Source organism: Anguilla anguilla, chromosome 8, assembly GCF_013347855.1.
Source record: "Anguilla anguilla isolate fAngAng1 chromosome 8, fAngAng1.pri, whole genome shotgun sequence".
In the NCBI taxonomy this organism is placed as follows: domain Eukaryota; kingdom Metazoa; phylum Chordata; class Actinopteri; order Anguilliformes; family Anguillidae; genus Anguilla; species Anguilla anguilla.
In genome coordinates, this window is record NC_049208.1 from 14478670 (window position 1) to 14500914 (window position 22245).

Genomic DNA, 22245 nt, shown 5'->3' on the forward strand with positions numbered 1-22245 from the left:
GTACTCTGGGGCTATTATTCATTTAGTTTTCTCTCTGAAGCCTGCATTATTTTTTCTGCCAACTTGGCAGGGAGAGGAAGGCAGTGTGAATAGTTTATTAACATTGATTGTTCTGTCACAGCACTGCAGACACACACGTTGTTAGTCGTAAGGTGAAATTAATTCTTCATATTTCTCTCACTTATTTTCTTTTTTGTAAAGTATTGTGTCAAAACATGTCAAATCAGTATATGAGCAGTCACTATTATATGTCTCGATGTGCAATATATATGTTTCTTTTCAGACTAAACCTTCAGGTGGGGGTCTTTGAAATCATCAGATAAAACAATTGCATAATAATGGCTGAATTATTTCTGTATTGATTACATTTGTTTCTTTACATGGTACAGATGCCATTTTGGAGAATTCTATTTCATTATCTTTATTTCAGCTCAACTTAATTTTACCACAAGTATTAGCATAATTAAATCTTCATTAAATCTCTCTCTCACTCTCTCTCCCACTCTCTCCCTCTCACACACACTCTCTCTCTCTCTCTCTCTCTCTCTCTCTCTCTGGCCTTGCTGCCAGTGTAATTATTTTAATTACAGCCTTCAGAATCAGAAAGGGATTTAGCCTTGTTCAATAGTGTGGCCCCTGTCAGCCTATGAAAGTGTCTTGAGACTGCGGGGGGGGGGGGGGGGGGGGGGGGGGGGGGGGGGGGCTAAACGTAACCAAGTTGTCAGTAAGAAGGACTGGCATTTATCTGCAGAACATGATTCCCATAGCAACAGGCCTGTTGGTGCATGGATACGAAAACAATGGCATAATATTCCTTCACCAAGGTTGGCCATCTCCTCCTTGCTTCTCCCACTGCTTTAAACTCTAGACACTAACACATTTACTAACAAACATAAAATAAATGTGAAATTGTTATGCTATATGCTATGCTATGTTTAATGAGTAGAAACAGCACTATGAATCATGGGGCCTGCTGTAATGTTTCACTAAACTCGTACCTATACCCATACTCATTCTTTACAGCTGTGATTGGTCACTGACTTTGTCACACTGGTTCTGAGCTTTGCACATCAATGTTCTTGCCCAGTACCATCAACACCAAAAAAATGGCATTAACAACTGTGATTTTAGGGAAAAAACAAATAACACAGCCACCCATTCATTCTCACATAAGGAGAGATACCTGGTAATGCTAATGGGGTCCTGCACCTACACAGAAAACAGCAGTGAACACTACAAGAAAGGGGGACTGCAATGGGAACAGAGGATATGGAACCCAAGCCAACAGGGTCAACATTCAGGCCTGTGGTGCTTACATTAGGGGATTTTATTATTATTATTATTATTATTATTATTATTATTATTGTTGTTGTTGTTGTTGTTGTTATTATTTGTACTTAATTTGTTTTCTTTGGGGTTTATTTTGTCTGATTGAAGTGGCACATTAGTATGTTTTGTTTTAATTGCCTGTATCTGGTAAAACCTTTTTATTTCCTTTAATACGGCATCTATTTTCGGGTAGAAGACGTTAATCATTTTTGTTTGCCTGGCTACGTTCGTATAGGGTGGTTTTCTCGGTAAAACTAATTATTACCCTAGCTCCCCAGTGGTGGAACGAACTCCCCGTCCCTCTCCGAACTTCCCCCTCACTATCCATCTTCCGCCGTGGCCTGAAGACTCATCTCTTCAGACTATACCTAGAATAACCACCACCACGCTGTGTATATATATATTTTTAAAAAATAAAATTAAAAAAATAAATTAAAAAAAACCCTTTTTCCTGTCACTTGTTACATGTTGCCCCATCCCTGCACTTCTTGGTAAATTGTATTTGTCCTAATACTCTACCCTATTCTTCTGCCTAGTTTGGCTTTGCAGATGTTAGACCAGGATAGTGTTCTTTGTTCTCGGCTAGAAATAGCTTTACAAAATAAGTAATTGTACCTTACTGAACCCGTGTTCAGCAGTTGTCTACGATCATGAAAATGCACTTTTTGTACGTCGCTTTGGATAAAAGCGTCTGCTAAATGAATGTAATGTAATGTAATGTATTACTTACCACTAGAGGGAGATGTGGTGCTATGTCAGAAATGTATTCAGGTCTATCCTTAGTTTGTTAAAGAACAAGGGAAATACGATTAAAGTAGTACATAAAAAATCGATTTTTTACAATTCATTTCACGGTCAAATTAGTCTTCTCAGATCTGTACCTATACTTCATACACAGGTCGTTTGCACAGGTCAGAAGCGTAATTCGCTTATGACCTCCCTTAATAATACCGAAAATGTGAGGACGCATGTTTCTACCCGGCGACAAAAAACAAGATGGACATTATTAGACCAATCACAAGCTAGTGAGATCTCTCTCAGCCAATCGGACTACAGAGTTATTGTGTGTTCAAGTAATTATCCCCATTACGAAAATTCTTTGAAAACACCAAAGGACGTGGAAATAAAGAGAATTTACGAAACTGATTCATTTGAAAAAACATGAATAGTCAAACCTCGAAAAGGGTATACACAGAGTTGCCTGTGTGGATTGTTGAAGACCACCACGATGTAAGCTTTGGAAAACCAAGAGATGTATAGCTTTCGAGCTAGGCTAAAAGTTGTATGCTTTGACTAACGCAGATTAAACTTGGCTGTCTTAACCAGGTACCTGGCAAGCTTGTAAAGTAGTTAGCCAGCCATGAATTACATTATATGGTGAAGTATGTAAGAATTTTTGTAAAGAACAAATTGCTCTTAAAATTGCACCTTGCAAATACGTGTCGGATAGCTGACGGGCTGCGGAATTAAACAACCGGAAAGCTAACAGTTAGCCAGATCTGCTTGCACTGTTACCTAAATTTAGCCTTCCACTCCATTATCCCTTCTGTTAGCTTGTCGGTTAGCTACAGTAGTTGTGTATGACGTGTATCGATAATTCCTTGAAAATCATATCATGAGCTGTCGTTTTAAATAGAGGGTATGGTAAAGCAATAAATAATTGTGTTTCCCCCCAGGTGGTGCGTCACATATATCGTGCAATTGCTTCAAGGCATGTTCCAATGAAGAATATTAAAATGGTCCATTTGGATTCTCACCCTGATCTCCTAATACCCGTTAACATGCCCGCGGACACCGTGTTTGATAAAGAAGCTCTTTTCAGGTTGAGTAATCCACTGTGTTTATTCAAATCAGCGCCTCATTTGATGTGTTGGATATTTCACAGTAGAAATGCCAAAAGAAAAAAAGTCTGCTGTATTCTTCCTGAACACCGTCTCTTTAAACATTGTGGTAGTATTTTCATTAATGTCATTTATTTATATTTTTTTACAGTGAGCTGAGCATTGAGAATTGGGTCATGCCCATGGTTTATGCTGGACACGTGTCCCATGTGATGTGGCTCCATCCCTATTGGGCCCAGCAGATTAAAGAGGGGGAGCACAGCATGTGTGTGGGCAGAGACTCCTCCACAACCACAATCAGGTCATTGAAGCCCTGGGGTAGCATCCATCTTGAAAAACCTCCACTACCCACCCAGTTGTCTACACTCAGTAGCCTATTACACACTGCATTTTTACTAGAATGGGAAAGGGGAACTATTTGTGGTGTACGCAGTGTGATTTACCTGAAAGGGATAGTGGAACTATTCAAAGGCTACACTTTGTCTGATTTTCAGAATTAGGACAGGGAAACAATTTCAAGGCTTAACATTGTTAGATTTGTTGGTTTCTGGACTAGTTGGTTGTGAGCTATTATTCCTTGTAGTGTCGTTTTTGAGACTCTTCAGGACAGAATAACCTCTCTGACTCTCTATCTTTTTCTCAGGGTTACAAGCAAGGATGATTACTTTCTTAGCGATGGTCTCTACGTTCCTCCAGACCAGCTGGAAAACCCCAAACCCCTGCAGCTGAGCGTTGTCCAGGTGAACCCGGTGGAGCATGAGTGCATTCAGGGGGAAGAGACCCCTGTGTCAGTTGCAAAAAGGCCACGGGCGCAGGACACGGGGGCGGAGGGAGCTGCCGTTTCTGGGAGTGATGTGTCACCCTACAATGACAGACTCCAGCCACCAGGTGGCAGCGGAACCTCAGGAGGTGATGACAAAAATGCAGCAACTCCACGGACCGATAGTCCTCAGTGTGGGAAAGATGGGACTGGCTCAACTGCTAAAGCTGTGGCCAGCCTCAGTTCTGCTATAGGGCAAGATGGTTCCTTCATCCTGGACATCGACCTGGATTTCTTCTCTTGTAAAAACCCATTCAAAGAGATGTACACACAGGTAATCTAGCAGCTAGGGACCCTGGAGCATATAGCTCAGTTAGGATACATTTATCAAGGTCCTTAATCTGGATTTTTTAATGAAAGGCCCAGCTGTGTAAATATGAGAACATATACGCTCTGCTAGTTGCCCTGAAGGGAATCTAGTGGCAAAATGTAATGCAGTTTCATCCGTTCATTCAATCTGTCTTGAACTGAGAAACCTGGTTGGTCTGCCTTTATTCTGCAATCAAGGGACATGGCCTGTGGCTGAGCAGATTTTTCAGTCAACCGGTGACTAGCGGCAGTAGAGAATGGCCTGAGGTTGTGATTTATAAAGCTCATTTATTTTCAAATGCATTCGCTCAGTGGCAGGTCCTTGTGAAATGAGACTGTAGACACTTCATTTTTTTTTTTTTGACTGGTACTGAGGCTCCTAAGCAGTTCAGCAGGAAAAACAGAAGCACCCTTCCTGTTCCCCAAAACCGTGCATTTCTAAGGCGTCAGTGTGCACTGTTGTGTGGCTGTTCTTACAATCCGTATTTGAACCTTGTACATACATTCTCAGTATTTCCATCCAGTTACCATTTCTGTCATTTCATTAAGCAGACACTTTAATAATGTGTGACCACTAGCTTTTGATACTATTGGACAACCAATTATCGTTATCAAAAATCACAATGGATTTGTCCTACTACTACAAATAGTAGTTTCTTTATATTTTAATGTGTATTTCTTTACCGAACCGATTTTGATTCAGTACTGTTGAATTGGAGGTATTTCTTGGAGTTGACAGATGACAGAAGTGCTGCAATTGGTGACTCAATGAGACTTTGAATTGTACCAACATCCCTCCAGGTTCAGTTGGTTTGATGCGCTTGACTTCTGAGCGCTTGACCATCCAGCTGTTTAGCTGAGCGTTGCCGGGTAGTCGGGTCCCTGAGAAACTCGCAGGAGTGGGTCGTGGGCTTTTTTTTCACGGAAATAGGCTGGGGGGTAAATCTGCCGGGCGCTGCATCGGCACAGCCGGAGGCGAGTCGCCGGCTCTGCGGAATGCGGCGACCGCACCGGACATCGCTCCAGTCAGATTTCCATCCCATTGAGAGAAGCGAGACCTCGGCTCGCACCGTTTCCTAGGTAATGGCATTTCGTGTGTTTAGTGAAACGGTTTGAAGTGGCTGCCTTTGAAAAGACTGACCGCAGTAGGAGAGCTGACTTCTCTTAAAACATTACGACTCGGGTCTTTCATGGGCTGGTGGTTCGGAGGCAGAGTTTTGTAATGCACTCTTTCACAGTTCCTACTGGCGTGAGTCACGCCGTCATATTCCCCTAAATGGTAATATGATTTATACGTATGTAAGTGTGATGCGAGATGTACTCTAGTATACTAGTCTATTCTTTAGAAAATAATTTAAATATGCATCTCACTATGATGTACATTCTGGGTAATATGGAGAATATTCCATAATATCTGTAATATAGCTATGTGTGTGTGTGTGCGTGTGCCTACCTGTCTGCCTGCCTGTCTGCCTCTCTCTGTCTGTCTGTATGTCTGTCTGTGCACAGTAAAATTACACATCAGATCAACTCAAAAAGTGTGTACACCTCTATCCATGGTCATGCATGTGTCAGTGTTTCTTCTGTCCTCCACAGGAGGAGTATGCCATTCTGCAAGGCTTGTACAGTTTCCAGAAGCCCAGTGAAAACGCAGATGAGGTAACGCACCTCCTGCCTCTCACACAGAGTCTCGTGGGCTAACAGCTATCTTGAGTAAATCGTCTCTTTTCGTATGTGAGCAGCACAAAAAATTTTAGGGTAGCAGGACCCTAAGAGCCATCAACAGCTCTTAGGGTCCTGCTACCCTAAAATTTTTTGTTAATGTTGTTATGGATGCCAACATTCTACCACATGTCCAATTGCCTCTGAAAGCAATCATAATCCTGAACCATCCTTAGTAATATCCTCCAAACATGTGTGTCTTCACAGTAGCATGTAACCGTGTTCTATCGGTCTTCAGTAATGCTCAGTGGATGTGCCGTGTCTTCTGTAATATGTTGGGAGCATGTCTTCAGCTTTATGTTATAAGCATGTGCTACTTGTCCTCAGAAATATTTTGTGTAGTGTGGTTTGAGTAAGATGTTGTAAGCATGTGCTGTGTTTTCAGTAATGCAGTGTAAGCGTGTTTTCAGCAGGGTTGCCTAAGCGTGTCCCGTGTCGCTCACACATCTAGCGTGGTTTCACTAACATTGTGAGCGTGTGTGGAATCCTCAGGACGAGGTGCTGGACTGTGTGGAGCGGCGCGTTCGGCAGCTGGAGGATCTGGAAACCGTGTTTGCCGACCTGGTCGAAGACGACGGTGAAGAAACGGTCCAGCGGTGGGCAGCCAACCCAGGGTGAGCATGAGGAAACGTACACTGACCGCGGTCGTGATGAGGATATGTATCGTGACCGCGGTCGCATATGAGGAAGCGTACGCTGACCACAGTCAAACATGGGGAAACATATGCTGACCACGGTGAATGATTTTCCAAACAAACATTTCCGCGGTCGACCTCACGGGAAAAGGAAAGCACAGCTTTTAAACCTGTGACTTTCTGTTTCTAACAGATTTCCTTGTCAGAAACTCTGCACCTCAGTTGTCTGTTACCTTTTACGTCACCATTTTGAAAAAGCCCTTAGGTTCACATTCCATTTGATTAAAGAAGTACATTATGGTACTGTGAATGCGTAAGCGCCTGAATCCTGTTCATTCATGTGTATGTAAAACAGGGCATGCGGGGATTCGTTTCTGAGCGTGGCGGAAACGCGAAAGATGAGCTCCTGAAAACATGTTTTTAATCGTCTCTGACTTTCCCAGTGCAGACCTTTGAGTCCAGATTCTGGAATGGCACTAGATACTTCCGAACAAGCTCTCTAATGGATTCATTAGGTCAGTGTTAAAGGCTTTTAGCTGGAGAAAGAACTATGAGTGTATCTGAAATAGTCCTGGTGTGTGAGTTAACGCACATATCATTGTAGAGAATCAATGTTAACACCAAAAGAGCTGCAGATACATGGAATGCTTGTTGGTACATTTTAATGTATATTATTGTTATATTTGATCTTAGAAGAAAAAAAAGATTGAACAAGCAAATATTCTGAAATGCACTTCCCACATCCTGATCTAGTTTCTTTGTTAGACTGTGTGTGTGCGCAGGCGTGTGTGAGTGTCTTTGTGTGTGTGTGTGTGTGTGTGTGTCTCTTTGTGTGTGTGTGTGTGCGTGGGTGTGTGTGTGCTTGTGTGTGAGTGTCTTTGTGTGTGTGTGTGTGTGTGTGTCTGTGTGTGTCTGTTTTTCACTCATTGTAGATAAATTAATAAAAGCTGGAACTGTCCCTATTTGTACATTAATACTAATGTGCTTTAGACTCCCTTAGCTTAAGTGGCTAACAAAGACATGGATCACATCCTCAGAGCATGACTAGTTTCTCACGCTTTTGAAGTCTGGCGTAGAAACTGTACTGAGCATCAGTACAATGCAACCAGCAAAGCCACTTTAAAAGGGGAGCCATTGTCCATCCCCAGCTCTTTTAACAGCACAAAAAGACTGGGGCCGGAGCATTACCGAGCACATAAATGACCCTGGGTGGTACTTTCATGCTCATAATAATGGGGTGTCGTATTCGTGCGGACACGCTTCTGTTTCCACGGTACTGTGGCTCTGTCTCTTTCAGGCTCAGTAGTGGTTTTGGGCATAGCGCGTTCCCATTAGGAGTTAACACACAGGCCGGATATGAGAACAGCCTGGGCCGCTTGTGTTTTTCAGGATGAAGTCTGTCGTGAGGCTCGTGCAAAGCCTGCGGAATCGCATGGAGTCTCCCGACTATGAAATGGTAAATTGTGTTGATCAGTGTAACCACCGTCGTTATCTTCATTCATATTGCAATACACTGTTAACACAAAAAATGAATCGATTGTGAAATGGTTAGTCATTTTTGTCAGTGTAACCACCATCGTCGTCATCGTCGTAATAATCAATACACGAGACAGTCATACATTGTGTAACCACCATTTTCCCAGTTACCCAATAGTGACATAGAACATCATCATCAGAATAATCAATTCAAGAAATAATCATACACTGTTTACCCAGACACCTGATTATGAAATTGAGATGATGATGATCATCATCATCATAGTCAGTACTACAATTTATCATGTACTGTTTAAACAACAAAAACATTGTTTTCCTGTCAGACCTTCTGGTGAAACGTGTCCACCCAGAGATGTCATGTGACTTCATGTAACACGGGTTCAGCTTATGAAACCTCTGAAGGGAGCACGTGTTCTTTAAACTGGCGCTGCGTCTCCTCTGGGTCTCTGCCACAGGTGCACCAAGCCGGCCTCACCTGTGACTACTCCGAGCTGCCCCACCACGTCAGCACTGAGGAAGAGATCCAGAGGCTGGCACAGGCCGTCAGGCTCATCCTGCGGGCACTGCCCAAGCCCACGCTGGTCACCATTTCCAGGTAAGAGTTATGGGACACAGCCCGCGCCAGTGTCTGTTCAGATCTCGGCCCAGACCGCCTGGCATGTCCGTCTGTCAGGCTGGCACCCACACCTGATCAAATCTCAGCAAAGACAGGCTGGTACCCATAAATGTTCACATCCCAGCAAAGACAGGCTGGGACCCACACATATTCCAATGCCAGCAAAGAGAGGCTGGGACCCACACATATTCCAATACCAGCAAAGACAGGCTGGGACCCACACATATTCCAATACCAGCAAAGACAGGCTGGGACCCACACATATTCCATTACCAGCAAAGACAGGCTGGGACCCACACATATTCCAATACCAGCAAAGACAGGCTGGGACCCACACATATTCCAATACCAGCAAAGACAGGCTGGGACCCACACATATTCCAATACCAGCAAAGAGAGGCTGGGACCTACACATATTCCATTACCAGCAAAGACAGGCTGGGACCCACACATATTCCAATATCAGCAAAGACAGGCTGGGACCCACACATATTCCATTACCAGCAAAGACAGGCTGGGACCCACACATATTCCAATACCAGCAAAGACAGGCTGGGACCCACACATATTCCAATGCCAGCAAAGAGAGGCTGGGACCCACACATATTCCAATACCAGCAAAGACAGGCTGGGACCCACACATATTCCAATACCAGCAAAGACAGGCTGGGACCCACACATATTCCATTACCAGCAAAGACAGGCTGGGACCCACACATATTCCAATACCAGCAAAGACAGGCTGGGACCCACACATATTCCAATACCAGCAAAGACAGGCTGGGACCCACACATATTCCATTACCAGCAAAGACAGGCTGGGACCCACACATATTCCAATACCAGCAAAGACAGGCTGGGACCCACACATATTCCAATACCAGCAAAGAGAGGCTGGGACCCACACATATTCCAATACCAGCAAAGACAGGCTGGGACCCACACATATTCCAATACCAGCAAAGACAGGCTGGGACCCACACATATTCCATTACCAGCAAAGACAGGCTGGGACCCACACATATTCCAATACCAGCAAAGACAGGCTGGGACCCACACATATTCCAATACCAGCAAAGACAGGCTGGGACCCACACATATTCCAATACCAGCAAAGATAGGCTGGGACCCACACATATTCCAATACCAGCAAAGACAGGCTGGGACCCACACATATTCCAATACCAGCAAAGAGAGGCTGGGACCTACACATATTCCATTACCAGCAAAGACAGGCTGGGACCCACACATATTCCAATATCAGCAAAGACAGGCTGGGACCCACACATATTCCAATACCAGCAAAGACAGGCTGGGACCCACACATATTCCATTACCAGCAAAGAGAGGCTGGGACCTACACATATTCCAATACAGCAAAGAGAGGCTGGGACCCACGCCTGTTCACATCCCAGCAAAGACAGGTTGGGACCCACGCCTGTTCACATCCCAGTAAAGACAGGCTGGGACCTACGCCTGTTCACATCCCAGGCAGGCTGGGATCTACGCCTGTTCACATCCCTGGCAGGCTGGGACCCACGCCTGTTCCAATACCAGCAAAGACAGGCTCACGCCCACGCCTACTCAAACTGGCTCCAGGTGCTGTTCACATCTCAGCCCAAATAGGAGTGCTAACGCTTTCATTTTTAGCTGTCATTTGCAATACATACTTTTGAAGACCTATGGTTTTTAAGGTGTTGTCAGTGGTGCAGCAGAAGCATACAAAATCTCATTTTGTTTTGTTGAGCTGTTTCTTATGCGTAATTTTCAAATTTTATATTTTAATTATAAGTGAAGAGCTGTTTCCGAGTTCAGACCAATCTCACAGCATCTGTGTTCCCTCTGTCAAATGTTTCTTCTGAATAGATCCATTGAAATAGGATACTGTGGTTTGTCTTCAATACGGATGGGTATCGTTTAGATTTTGCCAAAACTGGTGCTAAAATGATACTTTTAAAACTCTACTGTGTGTTTGGGGTGGGTGTGTGTTGCGAGGATGGAAAATGTGTGCAACGTGCCATGCGTCTTTGGTTGCTGTGACAACACAACACAAGTGCATAAATAAGAAGTCTCTCTCGCTTAGTGTAGCTTGTATCGTTTAGTGTTGCTTTAATTTCATGCCAAATTGCAGAATAAAAGAAGCCCATAAAATGCACACTCAACTTAAAACAAGCCCAAAAAACACAGCCCGCAGCTCTTTAAATTTACCAGTGACTTTATATTAAAAAGAAGAAGCTTATAATAAGTGGACTTGGCAACACTACTTGACTTGGCAGCTCGCACAGCAAAATGACAGTCGGCCTGCATGTGACCCTTTGACATTTCAAAGAAAAAGTCATGAATACAAAAGGATGGTGTGCTGCTTACAGAAATAAACAACTAACGAAGACACTGTTCAGAACAAAATGGGGAGGCGGCTGCTTCATGCTGACGTTGACGTCCATTCAATGGCAGTGTTTCTCCTGATGAATAAGGTTTATGATTGTGGTTGCATTTTGGCTCTCCGAGACACTAAAACACTTCAATCGATGTGAAATTGCACTAATAATTATGGAGAAAAAGACAAAACAACTCCACTACTTCTCTGTGTTTGGAATGCCGTATTACCTCACAGTGTTACAAACACCGCGAACTCTATGTTCGGAATACCACGAGTCTCCTTTGTGGAATTTTACAGAAATGCAGCGAGTGATGTTACTTAGTGCATACCATGTATCATCTGTAATTGTGTCTGCTTATGCCTTGCAGTGGTGTGTGTGTGTACGTGCGTACGTGCATGTGTTGCTCGTTTATACTTCTGTGATGTAATTAGCACCTGGTCAGGTCCTGTCACTCCATTATCCTTAGTAATTGGGCTTTAAAAGCTGCAGATTCATTGCACTGCATGCAGAGCACATTGGACGTGCTCAAGATCTCCTCATATCCATTCATCTGGCTCGACAATTTTACAGCGCTCAGCACCCGAAATGCCACAACTTGTCTTTTAATCTGCACCTTTAGGGAGTTATTGGCTTACAATCAAGCGAAAGCTCATCTTTCAACCATTAAAATACCCCAGTGTTCCTGTCTCATTCTGTTTCTCAGAAATGTATTTTCTTAAAATGATAGATTTGCCTTTTGTCGTTGTTGTTGTTGTTTTCCTGTGCCAGATCCAGTTTGGATGAGTACTGCCCTGTCGATCAAGTGGACTCTATTCAAGAGCGAGTCCTGGCCATCTTGGAGTCGCTGTACGGGCCGCTAGCAGTTCACAGAGAGTACGCTACCACGGCGGACTCCCCTGCCACGTCCTCCTGAGGAGAAGCAGCCGCCTGCCCGAGGGAGTGCGCAGCGCGTCTTTAAAACATGAGCCGCGTTTAAAATAGAAATGGACTAGACTCTCATTTCAGCCTTTCGGTTTGCAGGGGTGCAGCAGCGTGTAGTGCCAAAATGTTTGAGTGACTTAGCATTGTCTCGACTAAAATCTGTAAATCTTCATCAAAATGTGAAATGCAAATAATTGAAAGGGGTAGGCGTGTACGGCGGTCTCGCTGTGGAGTCGGACCTGTGCCTGTGCCGGTGCCGGCCGGCGGGGTTGGAGCACAGTTGACTTTGCATCGGCCAGGGATACGGCAGCGTTTGTTGTTCATGTGACCCCGGTTCCCTCTGTCTGTTCACACGTATGACTGGGTCTCCTCCACCCCAAGCTTGCGGCTTCAGTGTGTAAAGAAGCAGTTGGCTGGCAGGCACGTGTTACAGCAGAAAACCGTGGGTTGTCTTCACTCTCCCGAGCCAGCTGCAGAGGCTGTATATACACTGACATTTGGGTGAGATTGGAGATGCCAAACGCTTTATAAAACAAAAGGGATAGACTTACATTTGGCTTATATGTCAGAATGTGCTGTGCACAATGAAGAACAGTTAAGATTGCTTTCACGTAGTTCACATTTTGCGCGTGTTGTAAAAGCCATAATGTAACATGACTTGTGTAAGCTCTGTACAAAATGTGTGTATGTGAAGTTAACAGCAAAATTGTTATGATATATTTTGACCTATGCTGGAAATATATTCCAATATAATTTATTTGGTGTTTTTCTTTGTTGCCATAAACACGGCTTCCTCGAGAGGGTGTGGCTGGGGAGTTGCTACTGTGATGGTGGTCAGTGTAACCTTCTACCAGGATTGGGGGGTAAATCCATTCAATACATGTTCAGTCAGATGAAATTCAATTCATCAGTTGAAAAATATAGAACCTCGTGGCCACTTTTCAGTTCATTAATTCAAATGGACCCCAGCTCTGAGTTCTGCCAGTCAGGAGGTGTGGGCTGCCGGTCTAACGGAGCTTGGGATTCTACAGAATGGAATTCAGTGGCATGGGATACATGGCTGTCCTTCTAGAACCCGCTGCAGGAACTGGTTACTGCTGCCATAGTAACGGAACAATATAACCCTGATGCACTGCACGGTGGGCAGTTGATGTGCTCTTAGTTTTTAGTCGCACGCCTTCTGCGGTTGCCACGGCGTGACTTATAGCCGTTGCTGAAGTGTTCAATCTGGGAGACGCTTTACAATTCTTAGCCTTAAAAAATGGACTGGCTTCCATTTCTTTCATTAAAAGGACAATGAGAGAAAGGCTCTTTAGAATATAAAGCGTATGAAGAGTCAGGCATGATGAAATTATGTTGTACAGTCTCATTCTCTGCACTTGACTGCAGAAATAGACACATTTCAGAGGGAGTCTAAGAGGGACTAAAATGGAAAACTGATTGATATGCCATTTATTTAGTCCACTTCAGCTGTTTAATTACTTTATGTGACATAGAAAGGGTGTGGGCACATTTAACATGCTGATGAGGACTGGGTAACCTTGAGCATCCTCACCTGTGAGTAATTTCACTGAATTCTAATGTCATTGTTTGCAGTTCTCTGTATTTTTTCCCTTTTTTTGGTTTTATTCATTTATTTACTAAGTTTTCTGCTCTGGTGTTGATTTGTTTAGCCAATGGCTCAAAAGCCAGAAAGGTTTTTCATTTTGAGTTTTAGGTTTTTTTAAGTTAATGTTTTAACATTCTACTCACAAGTTTTCTCAAACGACAATGAGATAGCCTTCACCATGTTGGCTGAATAAAGGCAGGATATCAAGATGGTTTGTTGTGGAGTTACATGGTTTCGCTGAATGTCTGGGTTTACTTTGTATATCATTTGAAAAGAACTCATTTCGGGACAGACAGTTAAATGTGCCAGTCACCTTAAGCAGTCTCACTCATAAAAGTAGCTACCGGACATAAAAACTTCAGTTTCGCAAACAAGAAGAAAACTCACAAACACAGGCATAGACCCAGGGCCGTAAACTAAAAAAAACACATTTCACTGAAGGCAAATGACATATTTAAGGGTGGTATATTTTGGAGTGAAAATGATCTTTTGTCAAATTTTGTTATTCCTATACCCACCTCGCCCCCAGTCAGGAATTTGTGTATTTCATGCATTTGGATTTCAGATATGTGATGTGTTTTTGTTTTCATTTCATGGTGGCTATCTTCTGTTCTGCAACTATGGCTTCCCTGACATTGTTTCTGAACTATGTCTGCCCTTTCCTGGGCTGCTATGGTTCTGTCCTTGACACTTGTGTTTTCATATAGTTTCTTGATTTTTTGATTTTTCTAAATTCTGAGTCGTGGTTCTAGAACCCCATTGCTTTAAGTTACCAGTGGTGATAGTTACATCAGCAATAGAATGTTCAGTTAAGAACATTCTGATCACATATCTGTGATCTTATACCTTAAAAGGTTAAGTAAGCCCTTGAGCATCCCAATCCCTCAGTTCTCCAGTGCATGGGATGATGATTGCTGGATATCCAGTTAGGTTTTTGCATTGGATTTCTTCTCTGTTTTTTTCTGGTATTTCAACCACTAAGCCTCAGAGAGGTGTGATGAATTCCATATGCTGCCCCTTTTTTGAGGGGCGGTCTGCAAACTGTCAGTCTATAGATTTTATGCAGACTTATTACTGACCTCGTAATTGCACTCAGTAGGTGGAGGGCTGTTGAGTTAAAGCCCTAGGTTGCAGTTTGCACAGATTGATTTTTGTGCAGAAGATCGATCAGAAAATCTTTTCGGCATTTACTCCCACCTGAAGGAGCAGGAAAGTTGTGTTTTCTAATGAGTTTCCCAGGTACTGTGTGCTTTTGATTTATTGTTTGTTTCTCTTTAAGGAAAGTTCGCTTCTGAACATAAGTTAGCAGACCCCAAACCACTCTCTTGGGTTTTATTTTCTACAGAATTTCGTGTTTCAACCTGTTGCTAAGACACCAGACATCATCTGGTTCGGTCTCCTTGGACCCACTGCTTGCTTGTATATTTGGGAAATTTACGAAATTGCAGGCACATGGACACTTTAGTGTTAGTCTCCCAGGATGCGTATGGAAAACCGTATTTCCTCCCAGCATGCAATGCAGATTGAAAATACGTCCTCTGAGGCATAGCACTTGAAATGTAAGATGGAATACTTCACACAATTGACATAGAAGAATATCAGTTTGTTCATTTTATAAGGGTTTTAGAGTTCATTAATGGTGTTACAGATGCAGGTTCCGAACAGGTGGTTGGATAACAAACTATATAATTATGTGCGTTCTTTCAGGAGAGATGTTCAATTCCCCTGTTTAGTTGAACAGCACATCTTCCCTTCTGCCTGTGTTTTTTTTTTTTTTATAATTTTTTTAACACTGCTGTAGCACATTAAAAATGTTACTTCACACGGCCTCATGAGATGGAAAGACAGACAGACAGACCGACAGACACTGGTGGAACGTTCAGCTTGGTTCCAGCCTGGTTTAAAGCTGGGCCAGCTTATTTGAAGCTGGTTTGGACATGGTCAAGCTGGCAACAAGATGGTTGAGATACCAACCATGCTGGCAAGACCATTGTCTAGCTGGTGGGCCAGCTTGGTACAGAAAACTGACCATCACCAAATTCCAGATGGCATCCAGCTGGAGCAGAAGCTGGTTCCAGCAAGATTCTATCTTAGGCTGGTAGCTGGAATTTCCACCAGGGGACAGATGATTGAATTACTCTCTCTCTCTCACTATGACTGATGAGGTGAGAAACTGTAAAATTCAATAAAAGCATAAACTCATCCAGAATACACATTGTGAATCTCCAGGAGAGATGCAGAGCTGTAAGTATTGGCGCATGGCTCCAGCACTGTATCTATCAGCACTTTCAGTCTGCGTCATTTTTCATTGAACGCTCATGACCAACTGTCTCCTGCTTTAAGTAAAATGTTCACGTCTTGTGCTAGTCAGTTAATCAACATCGAATACTCCCGTCCTGCAGCTTTAGCAACGATGACATCAAAGTGATGTTCCTCAAGAAAACAAAGAACGAACCCAATTCAGTTGGAGGAGTAATGCTGAATTAGCATTTCTGTCATGTAGCACATTTGTTTCCCCATGCAATGAGAATTCATTAGAATATTCATGGAGCATGGTTTTGCATGAAAGATTTCCATTGCTAATAGATGCCGAGATTACTTGCGCACATTTACCTGTGGCACAAGAACAAAACAAAAAAAGTGAAACGAGAGTCGTAGGTGGTTACATAGAGTCCTCAAACTGTGGGGGACTGAATTAACCACAAAAAATACCAGCCACATGGGCTGAAAACAGCCAACGCAGATTTTAAAGGTGAAAAAAGACTGATGACGTAAAAACAAGAATAAAGAGGTTAAATGACTGTGGTCCCACTATTGTTAAGTGACATTAAGACTTGCGTAATTAAACTGTTATTACTTGAATAAGTCCACCATTATTCTTAATGATAGGCCTGTGGAATGGACAAGAGCTTTCAGGCAGTGCGTTGTAAGGTGAAGGAATATTCAAGCCGGGTAGTTGTTCAAAGAGAAATGACAGTCTGGATAGAGACAATCTGGAAAGAGACAACGTCTGGAAATCTCAAATATTGTGGTCCAAAAAACCAGGAGAAATACTGGTGGTTCATAATGATATATATGTGTGTATATTAGGGGTGGAGGGAGATGCCACTATTTGTATTTGTATCTGTATTTGTTCAACCAAAAAATTATTTGTATTATTATTCAAATTAAAACCGGAAGTAATGCAGTTTAACAATGAACTATAATGTTATATAGCCATAACAGACTTTTATAACACTGATGTGGGCTAAACAAACAGTCAAATCAAGTTTCAGACATAGGAAAATGTTTTTATAGATCAAAATATAGCTATATATTATATATATTTTCATCATACATTTTTAAAATATATTTGCATGTCCATCCTGCATATACTGTACTATTCTGCCAACAGACCTCAGTAACACTAGCAGAACATCCTGCCATTGATGGCACTTCTGCGAATCATTACCAGACAGCCTGTTTCCCACACTCTTACTTTTGGAGTGTTTGGAGCTGTTTTAGTGCTCCTCTGAAGAGTCTCTCCATGCCTTTGTTCCTCCTCCTCCAAGTCACTTAGCCTACACCCCACACATTCCCTTTTTTGTTCTGTGATGGAGTAAATTGGTCATGATCCCCTCTTCTTCATTTTCCCCCTGTTTGACGCACGCGTCCTTTTGTAGTGAAATGCGGGGCATCCATTTTGCCATTGAACCATTATTTTACCCGATGAATCCCACTCTCTTTCCTCGGTCAGGAAAGCGTGCAAACAGGAGAGTCCAATTTGAGACTAGATGAATCTCATGAGAAAATTGAATCTCTGTAGAGTTTGTTTCACAGGCATGCTGTCACAAAGACAGCACAGAAAAACAGAATATACGAAGATTGTGGGGGGGGGGGGGGGGACTGACAATATGTTTACAAATATCTGTCAGTACTCAATGAAGCATCAGTATCACATTCTATGGATTTAAAATGGAAATGTTAATCAGGGGTTAAGCATTGTATAATGCATTGTATAATGTAGCCACGTACTTTAATAATATGTTGATGGGAGCAGAAATATCAGAGCAGTATGCTTTTTTAGGGGCATTTTCTTCCTTGACTTCTTAAACATTTTAAAAATATTTTTTAGACTGTTTCCATGATTGGGAAATAACAAGTGTAATTATGATGAGCGTGATCATCTGAGCAAGCCCAGCCTTGCACAAATACCATCCCATGTCCCTTATAGACTGTGATGTAGTAATGTAAATATGGAATTGGCTTTCTTCCCAAACAAAAAAAAATACTGGGCCAGTTGAAAAACTGAAAAATATATTATTATTACTATTATTATTATTATTATCATCCACTTAATTTAGAGATATTGGGCATAAACATGCTGCGCTCACACACACACGCACATGGAAATCTTCTGGGAATCAGTCATTTTATATAGAGCTGTTGTCTGTGCCAAACATCCGGCCTCCTATGACCTGTTTCTCTCTCATAAAATAAAATGACTCATTCTATTGAATGTGAGATTTGTGACAGCATTTATAGGTAATAATTATTCTTTGCAGAAGTGTCAGAAACATAAAATATTAATAAGAGAACTTATTTGATTTAAATTTTTACATTTATTTGAAAATTGGATGTCCAACCTTGTTTGAAAATTCCTTGACATAATTACGGTTTATAAGTATAACTAAAGAACAAAAAGAGATGGTCATACATTATTATCAAATGATTCAATTTTTGTTCATTTATATGGTATTAAAACAGCTCGTTTTCCATCCTGGAGGCCAGTTTATTTTGTGTGTCCGTTACTCATGGATTTCTAACTTGGCAGTGTTTTTGGTTGGTTTGTACTGCGTCAAAATAAAGGTGCGCATTTTTTGTTTCGTTTTTTAATGGTATTGTCATGCATTGAAACAGCTGTTGAATATGCTGAGCTTTTAACAGTCATTTCAGAAGTCATCTATGCTCATTAACCCATTAACACATTAAGTTGGCAGTGATGTTCACGCATGAAATGGAATGGAATTCAGTTTGCTCCGAGACATGATTCCTGCTTAGTAGATGAAGGGGAGCATAAATCAGTTGTCAGCTGTGTAAACTGTTGTTTTTGTAAGGACATGCATTTCTGTGCAGCCAACTAGTTTAAACAGGAATGCCCAGTAATGAGAAAGCCGCTGGGATCAGGTCATTTGAGTCCTTTATTTTCAGCCATTTCCACTTTAAACGCTGTCTCAGAACATGAAGCATCTTTGGTTTAATTCTCTTCCAGTGCACACTTGTACATGTTCAAAACAACTGTGACAGAGAATTTGAAAAATTTACATTTAAAACATGCAACTTCAAGGCAAACACACACTCAAGCGGAGTAATGAAAGACCAGGTATAACTGCTACAATTATGCTGAGACACAATTACAACACAATGTTACTTTCCAAGAACACAAAAATGCATATCAGTCATACAAGTGACAACGTGGAGTGGTTAAAACAGTGACATTAAAGACTCGTTTTAAGACTCACTGGAGCCATAATCACGTTCTGAGGAACAGACAACAACAAAATGACCAGCAAGCTACTGGCACTGACACGTGTGTTTGTGTGCGTTCTTTTGTTTAATTTTACATCTCTGTGAATTATGTGAGATATTTTCTGTTATCTGTTACTGTTACAGTTGCGTTTTTGTCGGGACTGTGCAATCCTCAACTGTAAAGTTTGCACAAACCTTGACGTTTTTTTCACTTGCACTGTTCTTAAGCTGCAGTCATACCAAAGATGCTGTTTGTTTTCTAGGTTTGAATAATAGTCTGAATAATTTTAGTTTTTCAAACTTCACAGTCTTCACAGTTGGATCATTGGATATGGGATATCTGTTTTCACACAGATCAATTCTGCAAGCTGAGCTGTTCATTGCCAAGCTTGCCAGTCCTGTCACACATGTACAACACTAGTTCATTAAATTTAGGAGAGCACATGCTTTCATGTTTTCATATTAGCACAACAAATGGACAGTGTTGTTTACAGCAGTGATTTTCAAACTCAGTCCTGGGGGAACTCTGTGTATGCTGGTTTTTGTTACAACCACTATTGCAATCCCAGAGTTTTAACAAGCTGTTCATTTTTCTTAATTATGCTTTTCGTGTTTTCCGGATTATTTACTCTCTTAAGGCACACTATATCACAAATAGCTATGGTTGTCCTGAAGTACAACAGTTTTGTGTTCATCTTGTGCTATATTGCAGTTACATGAATCATACCAATCAAAGACTAAGATGAATCAACAGGCTCCTAAATGCTTTGCACATGCTGACAAGCCAAACCTGGATTGTGTTCACTTGTGTTAACACAGTACAAGTTTGGTTCGTTATCATTTGCAAAGCAATTAGGAGTCCATTGATTCACTTCAATCTTTAATTTCATCTGTTAAAAACGTTTTACCTCTGCTTACGAAAGCAATATTGCACAATGTGAATACGGGAGTTTTCTCATTCATAGTATGTCTTACCCATATGAGGGTAAATAATCCCTGAAAACATGAAGAGAAAATGAAAAGCTTTTTGCAGTTGCGGTTGGAGTGAAAACAAGCATACACAGCGGTCCCTCAGAACCGAGTCTGAAAACCTCTTAAAAAAAAACCTCACTTAAAAATCATTTGATTACAAGAGCAGCGTATAAACCTACCTCCTCGGTAACCGCCTGAAACGTAAGAACAGAAAAACAGAGGCTATCTTTTACATTTGCTAACCTCAAAGAGCACAGACAATGGAGCTCTTCCAGTGTCAGCAGTGTTGACCCAGGCAGACCCTTAGCCAACACCTGCTGTGGTCAATGCCCACTGGGTCAGTTTCCCCATGGTCAGTAGCCCCAGGGCCATTATTTGCTGTGTCAGGGTCTATACTCACTGGGTCAGTGTCAGTACCTATTGAGTCTGGGTCAGTGCTCACTGGGTCAGTAACTGCTGAAGCAAGGTCAGCAACCACTGGGTGAGTAGCCCCATAACCAGTACCTACTGAGTCAAGATGAGCATCCATTAGGCCACTACCAGCTGTGTAAATGTCAGTACCTGCCAGGTACCTGTTCAGTCAGTACTTACTGAGTGAGTACCTGATGGGCAGCTCACAGGCACAGGACGTGGGCCTCCCTCACCAGCAGCAGAGGAAGATCTCCTTGAAGGTCTTCCTCATCTCCTGGCTGCGGAAGGCATAGATGAGCGGGTCGATGACGGAGTTGCACATGATGAGGATGAGGTAGACGTTGAAGTGGGACATGAAGCAGATGCAGTAGGGGTTCCGAGGGCAGGAGATCATGAGGACCAGGTGGAGGAAGAAGGGCGCCCAGCAGACCACGAAGACGCCCAGCAGGATGGTGAGGGTGATGGCGCCCTTCATGTTGGCGCCCTGGCGCACGGGGGCGCCGCCGGGCAGGACGGCGATGCGCTTCATGTGCAGCCGGGCCAAAAGGAACATGTGCACGTAGAGCGAGGCCATGAGCACCAGCATGGCGAAGAAGGTGGTGATGAGGCACACCAGCACGGTGGTGCTCTCCGAGTACACGATGAAGAGGACCCCCGACACCGTGCAGCACGCCCAGATGCAGGAGATGATGGCTGCCGCCCGCCGCGCAGTCATGATGTTGTGGTAGCGCAGGGCATAGAAGATGGTGATGTATCGGTCGATTGCGATGGCCAGCAGGCTGCAGATGGACGCCAGCAGCGAGCTGCAGATCATGGAGTCGAAGACGTTGTCCATGCTCTTGATCAGGCCGCCCCGTGTGGCCAGGTGGTCGCTGGTGATCAGCGCCATGACGACAGTCTCCGTGGCATTGGAGACACTGACCAGCATGTCGGCCACCGCCAGGCTGCAGATGAAGAAGTACATGGGCGAGTGCAGGTTCTTGTTCTTGACGATGGCACCGACCACCAGGATGTTCTCCAGGAGGCTGACGATACCCAGGATGAGGAAGACCTCGGTGGAGACCAGGAGCTGCTCGTAGCAGCCGGAGGCGTCCTTGGCCCCCTCTCTCGAGCTGCAGTTCCTGGGGTGAATTGGACCATGGTGGTGCGTGCCATTCATCCCTCAGACTCGTGTATTAACCTCTGGCTGTTTGCGTGCTCTGCTCTCTTGGGTGGTTCCCTTGGAGAATCCTCCCCACCCCTCAGCAGACCGTCACGCTCCCTCGTTGCGGGACACTGCTGGAGCCTACGAGCGGTGGCGGGGGGAGGGGGTTACAGTCACTGGTGGGCGTCCACCTGTCTGTTCCCAATCCTCTGGTTGAGCTGTCTCATCATCGGCTCGGATCAACCCTTTCCATTTCTCTTCCTCTGTGGAGGAAGTCAGGGAGGAAAAAAGAGAGAAGGGGGGATGGAGTGAAACAAATGGTTAAGAAATATAGAGTGGTGCTGATGAGTAGAAAGGCAGGCAGAGAAAAAGAAGGGGAAAGAATGAGAGGCTGAATGCAGAGAAAGAAAGAGAGGCGAGTAGCGTGGGAATGAGTAGGAGCGGGAGTGGGCGAATGAAGATTTTCTGCAGTGCTGATGTGGAGCTGGAGAGAGCACATGGTGATCTCGCCGATTTATCACACACTGGCT

General features: G+C 43.2%; 2 protein-coding genes across 2 annotated transcripts; one reads left to right on the forward strand and one right to left on the reverse strand.

Moving 5' to 3' along the window:
- Positions 1-2370: 2370 nt before the first annotated feature.
- c8h5orf22 (chromosome 8 C5orf22 homolog) lies at positions 2371-13889 on the forward strand. Its single transcript, XM_035430815.1, has 9 exons — positions 2371-2559; positions 3006-3151; positions 3322-3471; positions 3814-4264; positions 5896-5958; positions 6514-6635; positions 8046-8112; positions 8609-8748; positions 11919-13889. The coding sequence occupies exons 1-9, from the start codon at positions 2491-2493 to the stop codon at positions 12061-12063; spliced, it is 1353 nt and encodes a 450-aa protein (XP_035286706.1). The 5' UTR covers positions 2371-2490; the 3' UTR covers positions 12064-13889.
- Positions 13890-18915: 5026 nt separating this feature from the next.
- On the reverse strand, positions 18916-22215 carry mc4r (melanocortin 4 receptor). Its single transcript, XM_035430816.1, has one exon. It carries the CDS (start codon positions 21728-21730, stop codon positions 20801-20803), a length of 930 nt encoding a protein of 309 aa, XP_035286707.1. The 5' UTR covers positions 21731-22215; the 3' UTR covers positions 18916-20800.
- Between the last annotated feature and the right edge of the window lie 30 nt (positions 22216-22245).

Excerpts from the sequence above, each read along its gene's own strand:
- c8h5orf22 (XM_035430815.1), top strand. The coding sequence starts at position 2,491 with ATGAATAGTCAAACCTCGAAAAGGGTATACACAGAGTTGCCTGTGTGG. Across the intron at positions 3,152-3,321 it reads GATAAAGAAGCTCTTTTCAG|TGAGCTGAGCATTGAGAATT; the intron begins GTTGAGTAATCC and ends ATTTTTTTACAG. Across the intron at positions 6,636-8,045 it reads CGGTGGGCAGCCAACCCAGG|GATGAAGTCTGTCGTGAGGC; the intron begins GTGAGCATGAGG and ends TGTGTTTTTCAG.
- mc4r (XM_035430816.1), bottom strand. The coding sequence starts at position 21,730 with ATGAATGGCACGCACCACCATGGTCCAATTCACCCCAGGAACTGCAGC.